This window comes from Tupaia chinensis, unplaced genomic scaffold, assembly GCF_000334495.1.
Source record: "Tupaia chinensis unplaced genomic scaffold, TupChi_1.0 Scaffold000154_1, whole genome shotgun sequence".
In the NCBI taxonomy this organism is placed as follows: domain Eukaryota; kingdom Metazoa; phylum Chordata; class Mammalia; order Scandentia; family Tupaiidae; genus Tupaia; species Tupaia belangeri.
Genome location: NW_006159625.1, coordinates 2,038,431 through 2,052,620, shown reverse-complemented (window position 1 = coordinate 2,052,620; position 14,190 = coordinate 2,038,431). Strand labels below are relative to the sequence as shown.

The window sequence follows — 14,190 nt, the reverse complement described above, 5'->3', positions numbered from 1 at the left end:
TGCCAGGGACAGGAGGTAGGAAGAATCCTGTTAATAGAAAGTAAATGGTCTGTTAATGTTTGTGGGCATGACTTCCCCAGTCCCCTTTTGAAAAGATTTTGGAAAAATAGGAAAAGTAGTCAGACTTCTGTCCACAAAGTCATTACTACAAAGACTTCTGCATCCCAGGTAGAGCTAATAATAACTTCCACTCATTCCACAAATGGACCACATACTACTAATTGACTGTCAGCTACATACCAAGAGCTACTGACACTATGCACCAAACATCTCTTTAATTTTTTTAAAGAGATTTTTGCCTTAGGGTGTATGTGCTCGCAATGATGCAAGGGTGGCAGGGATGCAAGGACAGACAGACACTGAGAGGGAAAGCAAGAAATCACCTCTTGGGGCATAACCACACCACAATCCCTTCTCCTCCTGGGATCTTGGGCACATGGACATGTGCCTGGAGTGATTTTCAAGTCACTGGGTCCAAGACTTGAGCCATGGTCTGCCATGTGGGAGTCCAATGATGTAACCACTATGCGATCTGCTGGTCCCAGCACCAAACATCTCATGTACACTGTCTTAAACACTCACAACAGGGAACCAGCAGTTAGCGTAATGGCTATGTTGCTGGACTCCCACATCGTCGACCGCGGTTCGCATCCCGGACCCGGTGGCTTAGAACTCACATGGCATGTGTGCGTGTGTGCCCAAGATCCCGAGAGGAGAATGGAGGAGAAGGGATTGCGGCGTGACCATCCCCCCTGGGGGGTGATTTCTCGCTTTCTGTCTCTCTGTCTCCCTCTGTCTGTCTGGCAAGTGCACATGCCCTATAGCGAAGATCTCTCCAAAAAAAAAAATACAACAATATTATAAAATAAATATCATCATGATGCTTATTTTACAAATAAAAAACCCTGAAATTCTATAAAATTAAGTAGCATTCCAAGGTCACTAACACCTGGCTTATAAGTGGCAGAGTCAGAATTTAACCCAAAAGCCTTTCTTTTAACAGTATAGTACTGTATCACCATGAACCCAGATGACAGGTAGATTTTGAGTGCATTAACTAAAGATACTCGGTCCTCTATCATATGCTGGAATGTGGTAATAATTACTGTACACACACATACATATGTGTATATGTGTACATAAATGTATAATACACACACATACATATATATGACATATACAATATACAAGGATACTTCAAAAAGGTCATAGGAAAAAAGTGTTAAGTTTATTTGCGGCAAAATGTTTAAATCTATGCATTTTTCCACTATATACATTTCCACGAACTTTTTGAAGACTAGATAGATATCTATATAGAGACATTCTAAATCTCTATATAGACAGAGATCTTTATCTATCTAATATAGCCCTCTGCAATACAGATACAAATATCTGTCTGTGAGGTAACGAGGGTGCCCCTGAAGCTGTCTAAAAGCACAATCTGGACCACTGTGCACAGAGGCCCTGACAACAAGGTGCCTCCATGAACGTATGCAAACAGCACAGTGAAAACCATGGCATCATTCACCTTCATTCCCACTCACGTGCCTAAGACAAGGCCTCTGTCTCCCACCTCTTCTCTCACACAATGGGCACTGGGGTGGTTGGGGGTCTGGGGTCTGAGGAGGAGTGAGTTATAAACATTCTTAAAACCAGGCAGGAAAAGCAGAGTCTCCAGGCCTAGCAACTTTCATAAGCAGCATCACAGGCTGCCCTGCTGGTGTGTGTGTGTGTGTGTGTGTGTGTGTGTGTGTGTGTGTGTGTGTGTGTGTGTGTGTGTGTGTGTGTGTGTGTGTGTGTGTGTGTGTGTGTGTAGGTGTGTACGCATATGTGCATATGATTCTTTTAAGGAGGAGGAGAATTCTTGTGTACAAATTAGTCATTTGACACACAATGTGCGACTTCAAGGGAAGTGCCTAGCAGCTTTTGGGAAGCACTCCCTGGTAATGTAGGCATACTGATAAACCATAATCATCACTATTTGCCAAATGGCACTTTCTCCTCATTTCTTCTTTCCCACACCCTGTGATTCCCACTACCCACGGGTGAGAGTCACTCTCCTCCTGCTTTATTTCACACGCCAGGCCCGCCCTGGAATCCAGAGGGGCACATTCATAAACTGCAAGTCATTGCTGTTCAGTGAATATAAAGTTAAATTCATTTATCTCTATCTTCCATGAGAAAGGGAAGGAAATTAAACAGGAAAGACAGCACAATGCCTTCAAGAATGGTGTCTTCAAGGTCAAAGCTTGCTATAATTGAGTTAAAAAAAATAATAAACTAAAATAACTGTGAGCAAAATATGCCTGCTCTGCAGAATACGGTCCAGTTAGAAGTCTTCATTAAATGTTTCAGTGCACACAATGTGTTAGCTACGTGTTCGTGTGCTTGAGATTCCGTAAGATACCCTGTAGCTCATAAATACTGAAAAGGGACAGTTACTATAGTAACTAAGTGCTATTTAATGAATACCAAAGAACTGAAGCTCAGAGCCTAGTCTTAAATTGCCAGAACATGAGTTACTGCCGCTGCTGTGGGCTTGCAAGTAACTTCCGTGCCATTCTCTCTAATAAGATTTTTAACGAGTCGGTCAATTTGGCTTATCTCTGTCTCAACCACAGGATAGATACCACCAGATTGTCTTGACACTACACAAAAATCATGGTCCTGATAGCTGCCCTTTGACTCAAAGTACCCAGGCATTCTATAGAAAACGGGTCAAACATTTAGAAAGGAATGTGTCCTTAAATTTGCAGCTTTGACCTAAGTAGTGAAGCGTTAGGACACATTCCTCTGTCATAAGCAATAGACACTGGCTCAATGATCCGCCAAGCTGCATACGGCAGACTCTTTTTACTCCGAAAAAGGTGAATGCTCCCTTTGCACAAAATGCAGTTTGCGTTTTTATTGTGCAATGGCACAGAAGAGCTACTGCAGTTGATTTTTGCAAGAACTTTCATGGGCTCCTAATGTCTTAGGCAATCTTTCATCAGGGATGTCCAGACCTTCCCTATAGAAGCCCACTCCCGATTCTCCCTTACCATCCATCATGCATGTCAAATTCCTCTCTTCAGAATCATCTGCCTTTTCACCAGCTTAGAGAGAGAGAGAAAGAGAAAGGCAAGGCTGCCCTGTTTTTCTTTCCACTGATCTCCCTCGGTAAATTTAATGCCATCGATTTTTAAGGTGACAAATTATGTGGCATAAATACTTACTTCTACATGCCTTTAATACGTAACAAAAATGTAAAAGATGAAAATATCTATGTACTATGAAGCTAAAAATCATTAGCAAATGCATTCATTCTCCCGAGACCAGCATGTTCTTGCATAACCAACAGCTGGAATGGCCTGGTTAGAGCCGCAGAGCTCAGTGTGGGCCGTGGGGGCCCCCTTCAGGATCTTGGATGAAACAAGTGTTGTTCTCTGAGTTACTAACCAGTCGGCTGGGCAATTGATTGTTTTTGCTAAAATCCTTAAGGAAATTTCATAGAGAAATTTTGATCCATAGCAAAGGGTGATGTCAAACCAGTCTTTACATCACTAACCTGCAGCTAATATTAAAATCAAGAAGGTAAAATAATAGGAGGAATTTCTTAGGAGAAAAAAAAAAACTCTATAGATATTATCCATCCCTATGATTAAATAATGCCTCTCCAAAAGGTAAACACTATTTAAAATCGCATTCAGATGGAATAAACAAAATTAAAACTGAGGGATCGGATGGTGGTGCAGCAGTCACGCAGCTGGCAAGGCTGACCTACTTAGGAAGGTTCCTGGTTCATGCCCAGAGACCTCCCTAAGTACGCCAGGTATGAGCGTGCCTAGGATCCAGGACTGGCAGAAGCTGGGGGTAAATTGAGTTATAAAGATTCTTTTTGGGATGCTGTCTTTCTGATTCTGTCCCTCTGCCTCTCTCACTCACGGAAGGAAGGGAGAGAAACTAAAATAAACAAATAAGTAATTACAACTGAAGGTAACCTGTGACCTCCTCACCTTCCCACTCCCTTATGCAGCCTGCACCTGTCTTCTCTCTCATGGAATCCCAGCCTTAACCACCTCCACCCACATTGCCCCTGCCCCCAACAGTGCCTCAGTTTATCTCCCCTCTATGTTTAGTCTGGGCTCTCAGAGCCAGACACTTCTTTTACTCTCTGCTCTCACATGGTTTTCGGCCTTTTGACTATTTTGACACAGGAATGATCTTTCTTTTTAGAACTTCTATGGCATCTTGTTTCTGCCTCTTGTGTGATATTATTAGCACAACCCTTCTTAGACTGAGGATATTTGACTTTCTATCTCCTCCTCTCTTCCTTGGCTATCGACTCCCAAGGGCTAAGACCTAGCTCTTATACAACCTTGACCCTCAGCACCTGGCTCACAAAGCACGCGAAGGCCCCTCTCTTTTAGCTTCTTTTTTCTCTCTCTCTCTCTAAAAGCCCTGCTTAACAAACTAAGTACTCCAGTCACAGAAACGAAGGAGATATTTAAAGAAAATCAGACCAGTGAAATGGCTATTCTTCCTATCCTTGGGAAATCTTTTCTACTTCTGTTCATCTTTATTCATCTGTTCTTTCAAGAGTCATATATTGGTTGGGAACCAGCAGTTAGCGTAATGGCTATGTTGTTGGACTCCCACGTAGTCGACCGCGGTTCGCATCCCGGACCTGGTGGCTTAAAACTCACGCCGGGCGCCTGTGCGTGCGTGCCCAAGATCCCGAGAGGAGAATGGAGGAGAAGGGATTGCGGCGTGACCTGGGGGGCGGATTCTCACTTTCTGTCTCTCTGTCTCTCTCTGTCTGTCTGGCGAGCGCACGCGCCCTATAGTGAAAAAAAAAAGTCTCCAAAAAAGAGTCATATATTGGTTTATTTTTAAACATATTTGCTATCTTCAACATTTAACATTATTTATATTGTGGACATTCAAAACCCACTCCAATGATTATTCTGCCAGTATGTACTAAATTGTCTAGATGTTCTTTACTATGAGATACAGTTCTAAAGACAAACATATTGGGAACCACCAGTTAGTGTAATGGTTATGTCGCTGGACTCCCACGTAGTCAACCGCGGTTCGCGTCCCGGACCCGGTGGCTTAAAACTCACGCTGGGCATGTGTGCGTGCATGCCCAAGATCCTGAGAGGAGAATGGAGGAGAAGGGATTGCGGCGTGACCATCCCCCCTGGGGGGTGATTTCTCGCTTTCTGTCTCTCTGTCTCTCTCTGCCTGTCTGGCAAGCGCACGTGCCCTATAGCGAAAAAAAAAAAAAAAAAAGACAAACATATTGATTAAAATCAGGCAACAAAATATCTCATAAATTACAAAGATAATCTTAGCATAGTCAATGAGAGAAAAATCTGTAATTTCCATATGGAGGACTGTGGGAGATAAGAGTTTATAATCTGTAAAAAAAAAAACTGTATTAATCATTAGTACAGATAGAAATAGACAAAATTGTCCATAACAATAGCTCATTAGAAAGAAATAGAAAAAGATCACTTTTACTCATATGCTATGAGTTCTTATAAAACCATAGCACTGTATTGTGCATAAAGAAATAAGTCTTTGAAAAGGCAAAAACAAAACAAAATTAAAAAATATGTTTCAATGTGAAGACATGATAAAGCCAGTGATTTGGTGATTTGTAGGCTTTACAAAGTTCTTGATTTTAGCCTTTTTAACATTCATTCCAAAGAAAGACTCAGCTACTTGTAATATTTTTGATGTTTGCTCTATTATCTAGTTTTATGTAATCAGGAATGGTCCTATTAAGTATATAAATTGATACAACTATGAATCAAATAACTAGTGAATATGTATTTAAATCTGCTAATGTATAAATTAGTAAAATCTGCATTTTCAGCCTTTTTTTTAGAGAGAGATGTTTGCTATAGGGCATGTACGCTCACCAGAGAGACAGAGAGACAGAAAGCAAGAAGTCAGCCCCTGGGGGGAGAGCCACCCACAATCCCTTCTCCTTCATTCTCCTCTCTGGATCTTGGGCATGCATCCACATGTACCCAGCATGAGTTTTAAGCCACCAGGTCCAGGACTCAACCACAGCCCACAGTTTATAACATAAGAGTCCAGGGACATAACCATTACACCATCTGCTGATCTCCATATTTAGCCTTTTAATTGGGAAATTTAGTCCCAGTGTTCTCAATAATATGGCCTCATCTCTTTCTTCTAGTTGTTTTGTGTTGTCTTCTATTCCCACAGTTTATAACATAAGAGTCCAGGGACATAACCATTACACCATCTGCTGATCTCCATATTTAGCCTTTTAATTGGGAAAATTTAGTCCCAGTGTTCTCAATAATGTGGCCTCACCTTTTTCTTCTAGTTGTTTTGTGTTGTCTTCTATTTGTTTTCCTGGTGTAGTAATCCTTTAAATAGTTCCTGAAGAGCTGGTTTCATTTTGGTGAATTATTTCAGCATTTAATTATCTGGAAATTATTTTATTTCTCCTTCCCATTTGAAGGATAATCTTGCTGGGTATAGTACATTTGGCTGAAATTGCTTTTCTTTCAGAGTTTTAATTAAATATGTCTTCCCACTCTTTTTCCACTCTTGCCCTACCTGCATTGTTTCAGTTGAATGATAGGATGTTAGTCTAATGGGGTAACCTTTGTAAGTAATTTGGTGTTTCTTCTTTTTTTTTTCTTTTATTTTTTTAATAAAAACAATTTCACAGCATTTATTGCCAACTAGGAATAATATCAGGGTAATAAAAACAAGATGAACAAATTTTTAGAACTATACTCTCCACAAAGGGAACAAACTACTATCTTCTCAGCAAGTTCTCACTTCGTTTATCATTTCTAGTTGGAGACACTTTGTAGCAGAGTTATATTATCTCCTTTGAACACAATCTGACCCAGTTGTTTTCTTGACTTTGTTTTAGGATGAATCTCCTCTGCATCATCTAATACAAGGTTGATATACTCATCAAAATCAATGATACAGCCTTCTATCCACATATTTACCTGCTCATAGAGCCACACCTGAATCTGGGATCTATTCTGCAAGAATCTGAAGATGAGGTTGATGGGCTGCACCATCACCTTCTGCACTTTCTGGCCCTGGCCTCAGTACACCGTGGTGTAATCTCACAAAGGCCGCACCAACCCACACGCTGCCTCAGAGAGTAATTTATAGAATTCAGTAACTTGGTGTTTCTCTCTTGCCATTTTTAAACATTATCTTTGATTTCCCAGTTTGGCTATGATATGCCTTGAAGAAGAGCTTCTTATGTTATGTCTATTTGGTGTCCTTTGTATCTCCTGAACTTGGATGTCCATATGCCTCTCTAAAGTTGTAAACTTTTCAGCTAATACATTATGAAAGATGTTTTCTATGTCTTTACCTGTCTCTTCACCTTCTAGAATACCTATTATGCAGATATTCAATCATTTAATGGTATCTAGGATTTCCTGTATATTGTACTCATTGTTTTTAAAGGTTTTTGCCATACAGCATGTGTGCTCACCAGAGAGAGAGAGAGACAGACAGGGAGAAGGAAAGTGAGAAATCACCCCCCTGGGGGATGACCATGCCACAATCCCTTCTATTCCATTATCTTTCTGGGATTTTGGTACACACACACGTGCCTGACATAATTTTCAAACTGCCAGGTTTCTGGGACTTGAACTACAGTTGGCCATGTGGGAGTCAGGGTTAGGGACACCACCTGCTGGTCCCAGTTGTTCTCATTTTTAATGATTATTCTTCTATTCTTTTCAGTTGCTTGGACTATATGGGACATTTTATTTTCAAGGTCAGAGATTCTTCTGCATGATCTAATCTGCTGTTGATAACTTTTGAAGGAGGTTTTGATGTCCTGCATCGTATTCTTTATCTCCAGAAATTATGTTTTATTTTTTCAGTGTGTTTATCTCTTTTTTTATAGAGAGATTTTAGCTATAGGGCATGTGTGCTCACCAGAGAAACAGAAAGAAGAAATCACCAGCCCCCCCACCTCGAGTTGGGGGATAGCCATGCCACAATCCTTTCTCTTCCATTCTCCTCTCAGGGTTTTGGGCACATATGCACATGCACCTGGTTTGAGTTTCAAGCCTCCAGGTCCGGGACTCAAACTATAGTCAACTATGTGGGAGTACAACGATGTAAACATTTTGCCATCTGCAGGCCCCAAGTGTGTTTATCTCTTTATAGAGTTTCTCCTTTAAGACTTGGGAGAACTTTCTCATCTCCTGGAATCGGTCGTCTGTTTTCTCTTGCACCTCATTGAGTTTTGTAACAATTAATATTCTAAATTCTTTTTCTAACATTTCTGTAATTTCTTATGTTGAATCCATTGTTGAGTTATGATTCTTTGAGGGGCAAATATTTACTGACTTTCTCCTATTTCCTGGGGTTCTGCTTTGATTTTGAATCAACTGGTGATATACTCACTTCTTCCTATTTCTTTGGAGTACGTTTCTGTAGCTGTGTGCTCCTGCACTTTATGATATGTGTTAGCTCTGTGCCAATTTCTCTCCTCTACTGTGGGTGGGAGGGTGGAATCCACAATAGGAGTTTGGGGTTCAGATTTTCAGAGAGGAGTTTCTCTCCTTTTACTGCTTAGGGAGCTATGGGGAACTCCTCCAGAGTCACCTATTTTAAGTGTTGTGTTTTTGTATACCCAAATCTAACTGCTCCCAATGTGGATGGAGGTGAGAATGTAATGTGGTTGAATGTAACGTGGTAACCACTTGCATACTGCACAGGCAGTACTGCTGATGAGTTCAAGCTGAGAAGCTTGGCTTGGGCCTGCCTTTTGGCCCTGGATAGGTGAGGGGCAGGATGGCATCAGCTTACCTGGGGCAGGAGCGCTCAGCTTTCGTCTCTGGGATTCCAGGTCTCCCTGTGCCCCTTCTATCACTGGGATTACAGGAACCAGGTGTTGGTTCTTGAATGCCATAGAGCCCCTCCTCCCCGACAGCAGCTAGGCAGAGTCCCTGCTGATGAGCTCAAGTCAACAGACATGTATTAATTGCAAGCAATAAGTTAAAAGCTTTAAGTGAGAAATGCTATTCTTATTTTTCTTTTTACCATTGTTGTGGTTAAATAAAATCTTTATAATAGTCTTTTGTGACTTTTTTTTTTCTTTTTCTTTTTTTTGGCAGAAGCATACGTGCTTGCCAAAGAGAAACACAGAGAGAGGAAAAGTGAGAGAGTACCCTTCATGGAGGATGGTCAGGCTTCTCTTCCATCCCGTCCTGCTTTCAGAATTTTGGACACACACACACACACACACACACACACACACGTGCACTCAGCATATTTTCCTAGTTGCCAGGTCTAGGACTTGAACTGCTCTGTCAGCCACATGGGATCCAGCCACCATAACCTCTAAACCACAGTCTGTTTCCTACCGTTTCTTAATCACAACAACCTTCCATGCAATATAGAGGGCTGCATCCTTTTCACACACCTCTTTACAACATTTATTGCACCTCTTCTAGTCTGTGATAATGAACCGGGTCAAGTCAAGGTCATATGGAATTAATTAAAACATAAAACAAGAGCATAACTCTGAAGTCCTGAAGTATGAGCGAATCATTGCCTCCTCTCCAAAAGTACAATCTGGACAGGGGGAGGTTAGTAGCTGCGTGGTAGAGAAATCTGACAACACTTCCTCAGCCATCTCTTCTAGGCCAACACCACACCACAGTGACCAGTCGTATCTACAATTGCATCACTCAATGTGGTGAAATGGTACTTTCCTTCCACAGTTTTCCTCCCCCAAACCTGAGGCTGATATTAAGGAAAACCATTGGGTGGGACAGCTCTGTGGCATAGTGGTAATTCGTTGCCCAAGAGAAAACAGATCCCACATGGTGACTCTCAGGCTAGACTACCTGTAACATGCCAGGCATGTGTGCAAGTGCCCAAGATCCAACGGGTTGGACTGGACAAAGGGCACTGCAGTGTGACCAGACCCTGTGGAGAGGGCTTGTCTCTCTTTCTTTCTCATGCCTATGCACATACTCTATGACAAGTAAAGAAAAAAAAAGGAAAATATCAGAAAAATCACATCATATGAAATATTTGCTAGTATTCCTCAAAACTATTGAGGTCATCAAAAACAAAGTCAGAGGAACTATCAGGCCAGAGGAGCCATGTGGGCTCCCGGAACGAAAAAAAAAAAAAGCATTAGATAGACGCTAAGGACATGGGATAAAGTATGGACTCTAGTTAATAACAACGTATCAGTATAGGTTCATTAACTGTGGCAAATACACCATACTAATTCAGACGATAATAGGAAACTGGCTGTGGAGTACATGCAACTCTTTGCACTATCTTTGCAACTTCTCTGTAAATATAAAACAAGCCTAAAATCCTAAAAATAAAACATTTATTTTTAAAAAGGGAACTAGATCTCAAAAAAAGATATATATATATATATATATATATTTTTTTTTCCAGAAGGCATATGCATTTACCAGAGAGAGACAGGGAAGAGAGGAAGAGGAGAAAGCACCCTTCATGGAAAATGATCAGACCACAATCTCTTCTCCACCTCTCCCTCTGTCAGGATTTTGAGCATGCCCATACGTGTGCCCGGTGTGTTTCTTGAGCTGCCAGGTCTGAGACTTGAACTACACAGTGGACCTTATGCTATCTAGTCATTGTAACCACCATGCCATGGAGCTGGCTGAACCTGAAGAATATTAATAAGGGGGCTATGAATAAAGATTGTGGTGCAGTTTTGCAAGTGGGTATATGAAGAAGCCTTTGACAGTGGTAGGGGGAGTATCTAAGGACAGGGAGAAGCTATAGATACTGCATAGGTAGTTAGAGAAAGCTGCAAATACGGTGTTTTAGGAATGTCCTCGCTGAGGTCATCAGCATAAATTTTGGTTGGGAACAGCCGGCTCAGATGAGCAACTTTCTCCTACCAACCAGGCCGAGAATAGAGAAAGCCAGTGCTGTGAGCGACCCAGATAAGAACTCGGCAGGCAGTTTCTGCAACTCTCCCTCTTTTAACCATGATAAAAATCACATGAACCATGGTTAAACACAATTTCTCTTTGCTTGTATGTTTTTTCAGATTCAACGGTCCCTTTTTCCTGCATCCTGCAATTTTCACACTGAAAAAAATAAATAATGATGGTGCAAAATATTCTGATGAATTAAAAAAGTTCTTAAATTAAAAGTTGAAGAAATAAGGCCAGCAGGTAGCATAGTGTTGTCCTCCCACATGACTGACCATGGTTCAAGTCCTGGACCCAGAGACTTGAAACTCACGTCCGATGTGTGAGTGCATACCCAAGATCCCGAGAGGAGAATGGAAGAGAAGGGATTACGGCATGCCACGCCCCCAGAGGGTGATTGTTCCCTTTCTGTCTCTCTGTCTCGGTCTCTCTGGAGAGCACATACACCCTATCACAAAAATCTCTCTCTCAAAAAAAGAAAAAGTTGAAGAAATAAGATATAGAATCAAATAAGTCTAAGAAATCCAAAGAGGGATACTTCAGTTCACTATACCCTGAAAATATTTCTCTATTTTTCAAAAGGTCAATAGCATAAGAAAAGAAAATCAGAAAGGTCTCTAGTTTTTTAAAAGAATCTGAGGCTCAAAGAAATAGAACTCTGTGGTCCACCTGTCTTTCTGGTCACCACAGGAAGAATAGCTGAAAACATCTAAAAATAAAAATGTACTGCAAAGAATGACACCAGTTAAACTGGGTAAATACAAAATAACCATAATAATACACATTTTTTCTTTGCACAACACTTTATTGGTTTACAATGCATTTTCGTATGTATTATCTCTTGTGATTCCAACAAGAACCTTGTGAGGCAGGCATAACAATAATTAGTCATCTCTTTTCACATAGGAGAAAGGAGATACTCAGAGACTTTAAATGACCTTTGGTAGAGCTGGGATTAGAACATAGGGGACTTTGGGACCAGCAGGTAGTGTAGTGGTTAAGGGACTGGACTCCCACATGGCTGACCATGAGTTGAGTCCCGGACCCAGCAGCTTGAAACTCATCCTGGGCATGTGTGCCTGTGTGCCCAAAATTCCAAGAGAAGAAGAGAGGAGAAGGGATCACAGTGTGGCCATGCCCCGCGGGGGTAGGGGAGATTCTCATTTTCTCTCTGTCTCTCCAATGAGTGCATGTGCTCTATAGTAAAAGTCTCTCTTAAAAAAAGAAAAAAAGAAAAGAAAAAAAGAATACAGGGGACTTAAAAAGTTGTTAAAAAAAAAGGAATCGAAGCATGAGTGTATTTTTGTGCAAAACATTTTAAAAATCTTTGCATAGTTTTTTCATAATAGCATTTTCCATGAACTTAAATATGCTTTTCTGTTTTCTTTCTTTCTTCCATGAATGAGCATGAATGAGAGAAGCAGTGCCCCAGCCATGTCCTGGAGCCCTGATCCACCCCCAGCTTTAGCAAGACCCTAGCTCATGGGCACATATGTACCCTGTGTGCTTATGTCCCCTGATATGAACCGGGACCCTTCCATGTGGGTTGGCCTCACAGAATATCCCCTTTTACTGCTTAGGCCCCCCCCCAATAAACTTTGTTTTAATTGCCAGAGGGCATGTGTACTAGCCAGAGAGAGACAGGGAGGCCGAAAGAGAGAGCGAGAAGGAGAAAGCAGCCCCTGCAGGGGGCCCACTCACACCACAACCCCTTTTCCTCCATTTCTCCAACCTGTTGGGACTTGGGGCACCCATACACCTGTGCCTGGCATGTTTTTCAAGCTTCCAATGCCAGGATCCAAATGTAGGATCTATTTCCCTTAACCATTAGGATATGGGGCCAGCTCCTCACCATAAAATACCTAGCAGCTAAATGTACATGAAAAGCACACATCAAGAAAGAAGACTAAGTACTAATAATTAAGTGCCAAATATGTATCTTTACTTTCTAAAGACACATAGATGAACATGTTAATACTTAATTTCCTTCTGTCATTATTGTATAAAATGAAGGATAGCTATTACATAAGAAATATTAAAGAATGTATCCGATAAAAGAGTTAGAAAGAAACATGAAAGCATAGAAGCTCTTTAGTTTGACCTTAAGTTAGTTATTCTTAGATGAAAAGTGAGAAAAATTAAATAGGTAATATATAGATCTTAAGGAAAAAGGCAAAACTACACACCTGGATGATTATGGGCTATTCTGAAACAACTGAATAAGGAAGGACAAAATAATGTTAAGAAAGCCATAGCTAAAACTTGTGAGAAAGTGATCTAAATTTACACAGTCTAAAAAACATGACTCCAGGAGACATAATCACAGGCTATAAATACCCTCCAGGCAACAATATGTGGTAAATAAAGTAAGTGGCTTATTCACAACCTTAGGTTCAGGTCATTTCTCTTTGTCCAGTTGTCTGAGGAAGACAATGCTTTATACCTGAGCTGGTAGCATTTTTAGAAATTAAAACAGCCCAGGAGGACGCTCAAGGTTGGGTCCTGTTGGAGATACTCTAGTGCAGGGTTAAAAGAAAAGCCCGGCTGGTGGGTGGTTAATGGTCCTATCTGGGTGAGGTCTGAGTCTGCGCCCATGATCCTGATTGGCTCAGACCAGGGAGCATAACAATGTGAGGACTCGGGAGTGCAAAATGTTGGGGGTGCATGTCTCGTTCTCATAGGAGGAAAACATAAGTAAAACAAACAAAAGAATCACTGAGAATGACCTTCTAAAGCTCTCCACATCATTAGAAATTAGACTCGATACTCAACAGTGTATTTTCATTTGTCCCTCACCAATTTTTTAAAAATTTTATTCTTATTCTTATTCTTATTTTGATTCAAACAGAGAGAGAGAGAGAGAAAATGAGAAAGCAAGTCACCAGGTCCAGGACTCGAATCATGGTCTGCCATGTAAGGAGTCTAGCACCTTAACCACCATGCCACCTGCTGGCCCCTGTCCCTCATCTTTGATAAGGAATAATAAAGAATGGAATCGGGGCCAGCAGGTGGTATGGAGGTTGATGCACTGGACTCCCATGTGGTTGACCACAGCTCAAGTTCTGGACCTAGTGGGTTGATTTCTCACTTTCCCTCCCTCTCTCTCTCTCTCTGGTGAAATTGAAAAATGATAATAATATAATATATATATAATATATATTATTATCATATAAAAATGATAATATAATAAATAAAATAAATAATTCATTTTTATAAAAAAGAATGGAATCAAATCAAAAAAATG

General features: G+C 41.0%; 2 protein-coding genes across 4 annotated transcripts in view; both read right to left on the bottom strand.

The window, feature by feature from the left end:
- Nucleotides 1-14,190, bottom strand: part of DPYS (dihydropyrimidinase) — a 123,783-nt gene that overhangs the window by 52,091 nt on the left and 57,502 nt on the right. The gene's annotated exons all lie outside the window — the stretch shown is intronic.
- Nucleotides 6,634-7,369, bottom strand: LOC106734596 (small nuclear ribonucleoprotein E-like). The gene has a single exon (XM_014586647.2). The coding sequence runs from the start codon at nucleotides 7,062-7,064 to the stop codon at nucleotides 6,825-6,827; it is 240 nt and encodes a 79-aa protein (XP_014442133.1). The 5' UTR covers nucleotides 7,065-7,369; the 3' UTR covers nucleotides 6,634-6,824.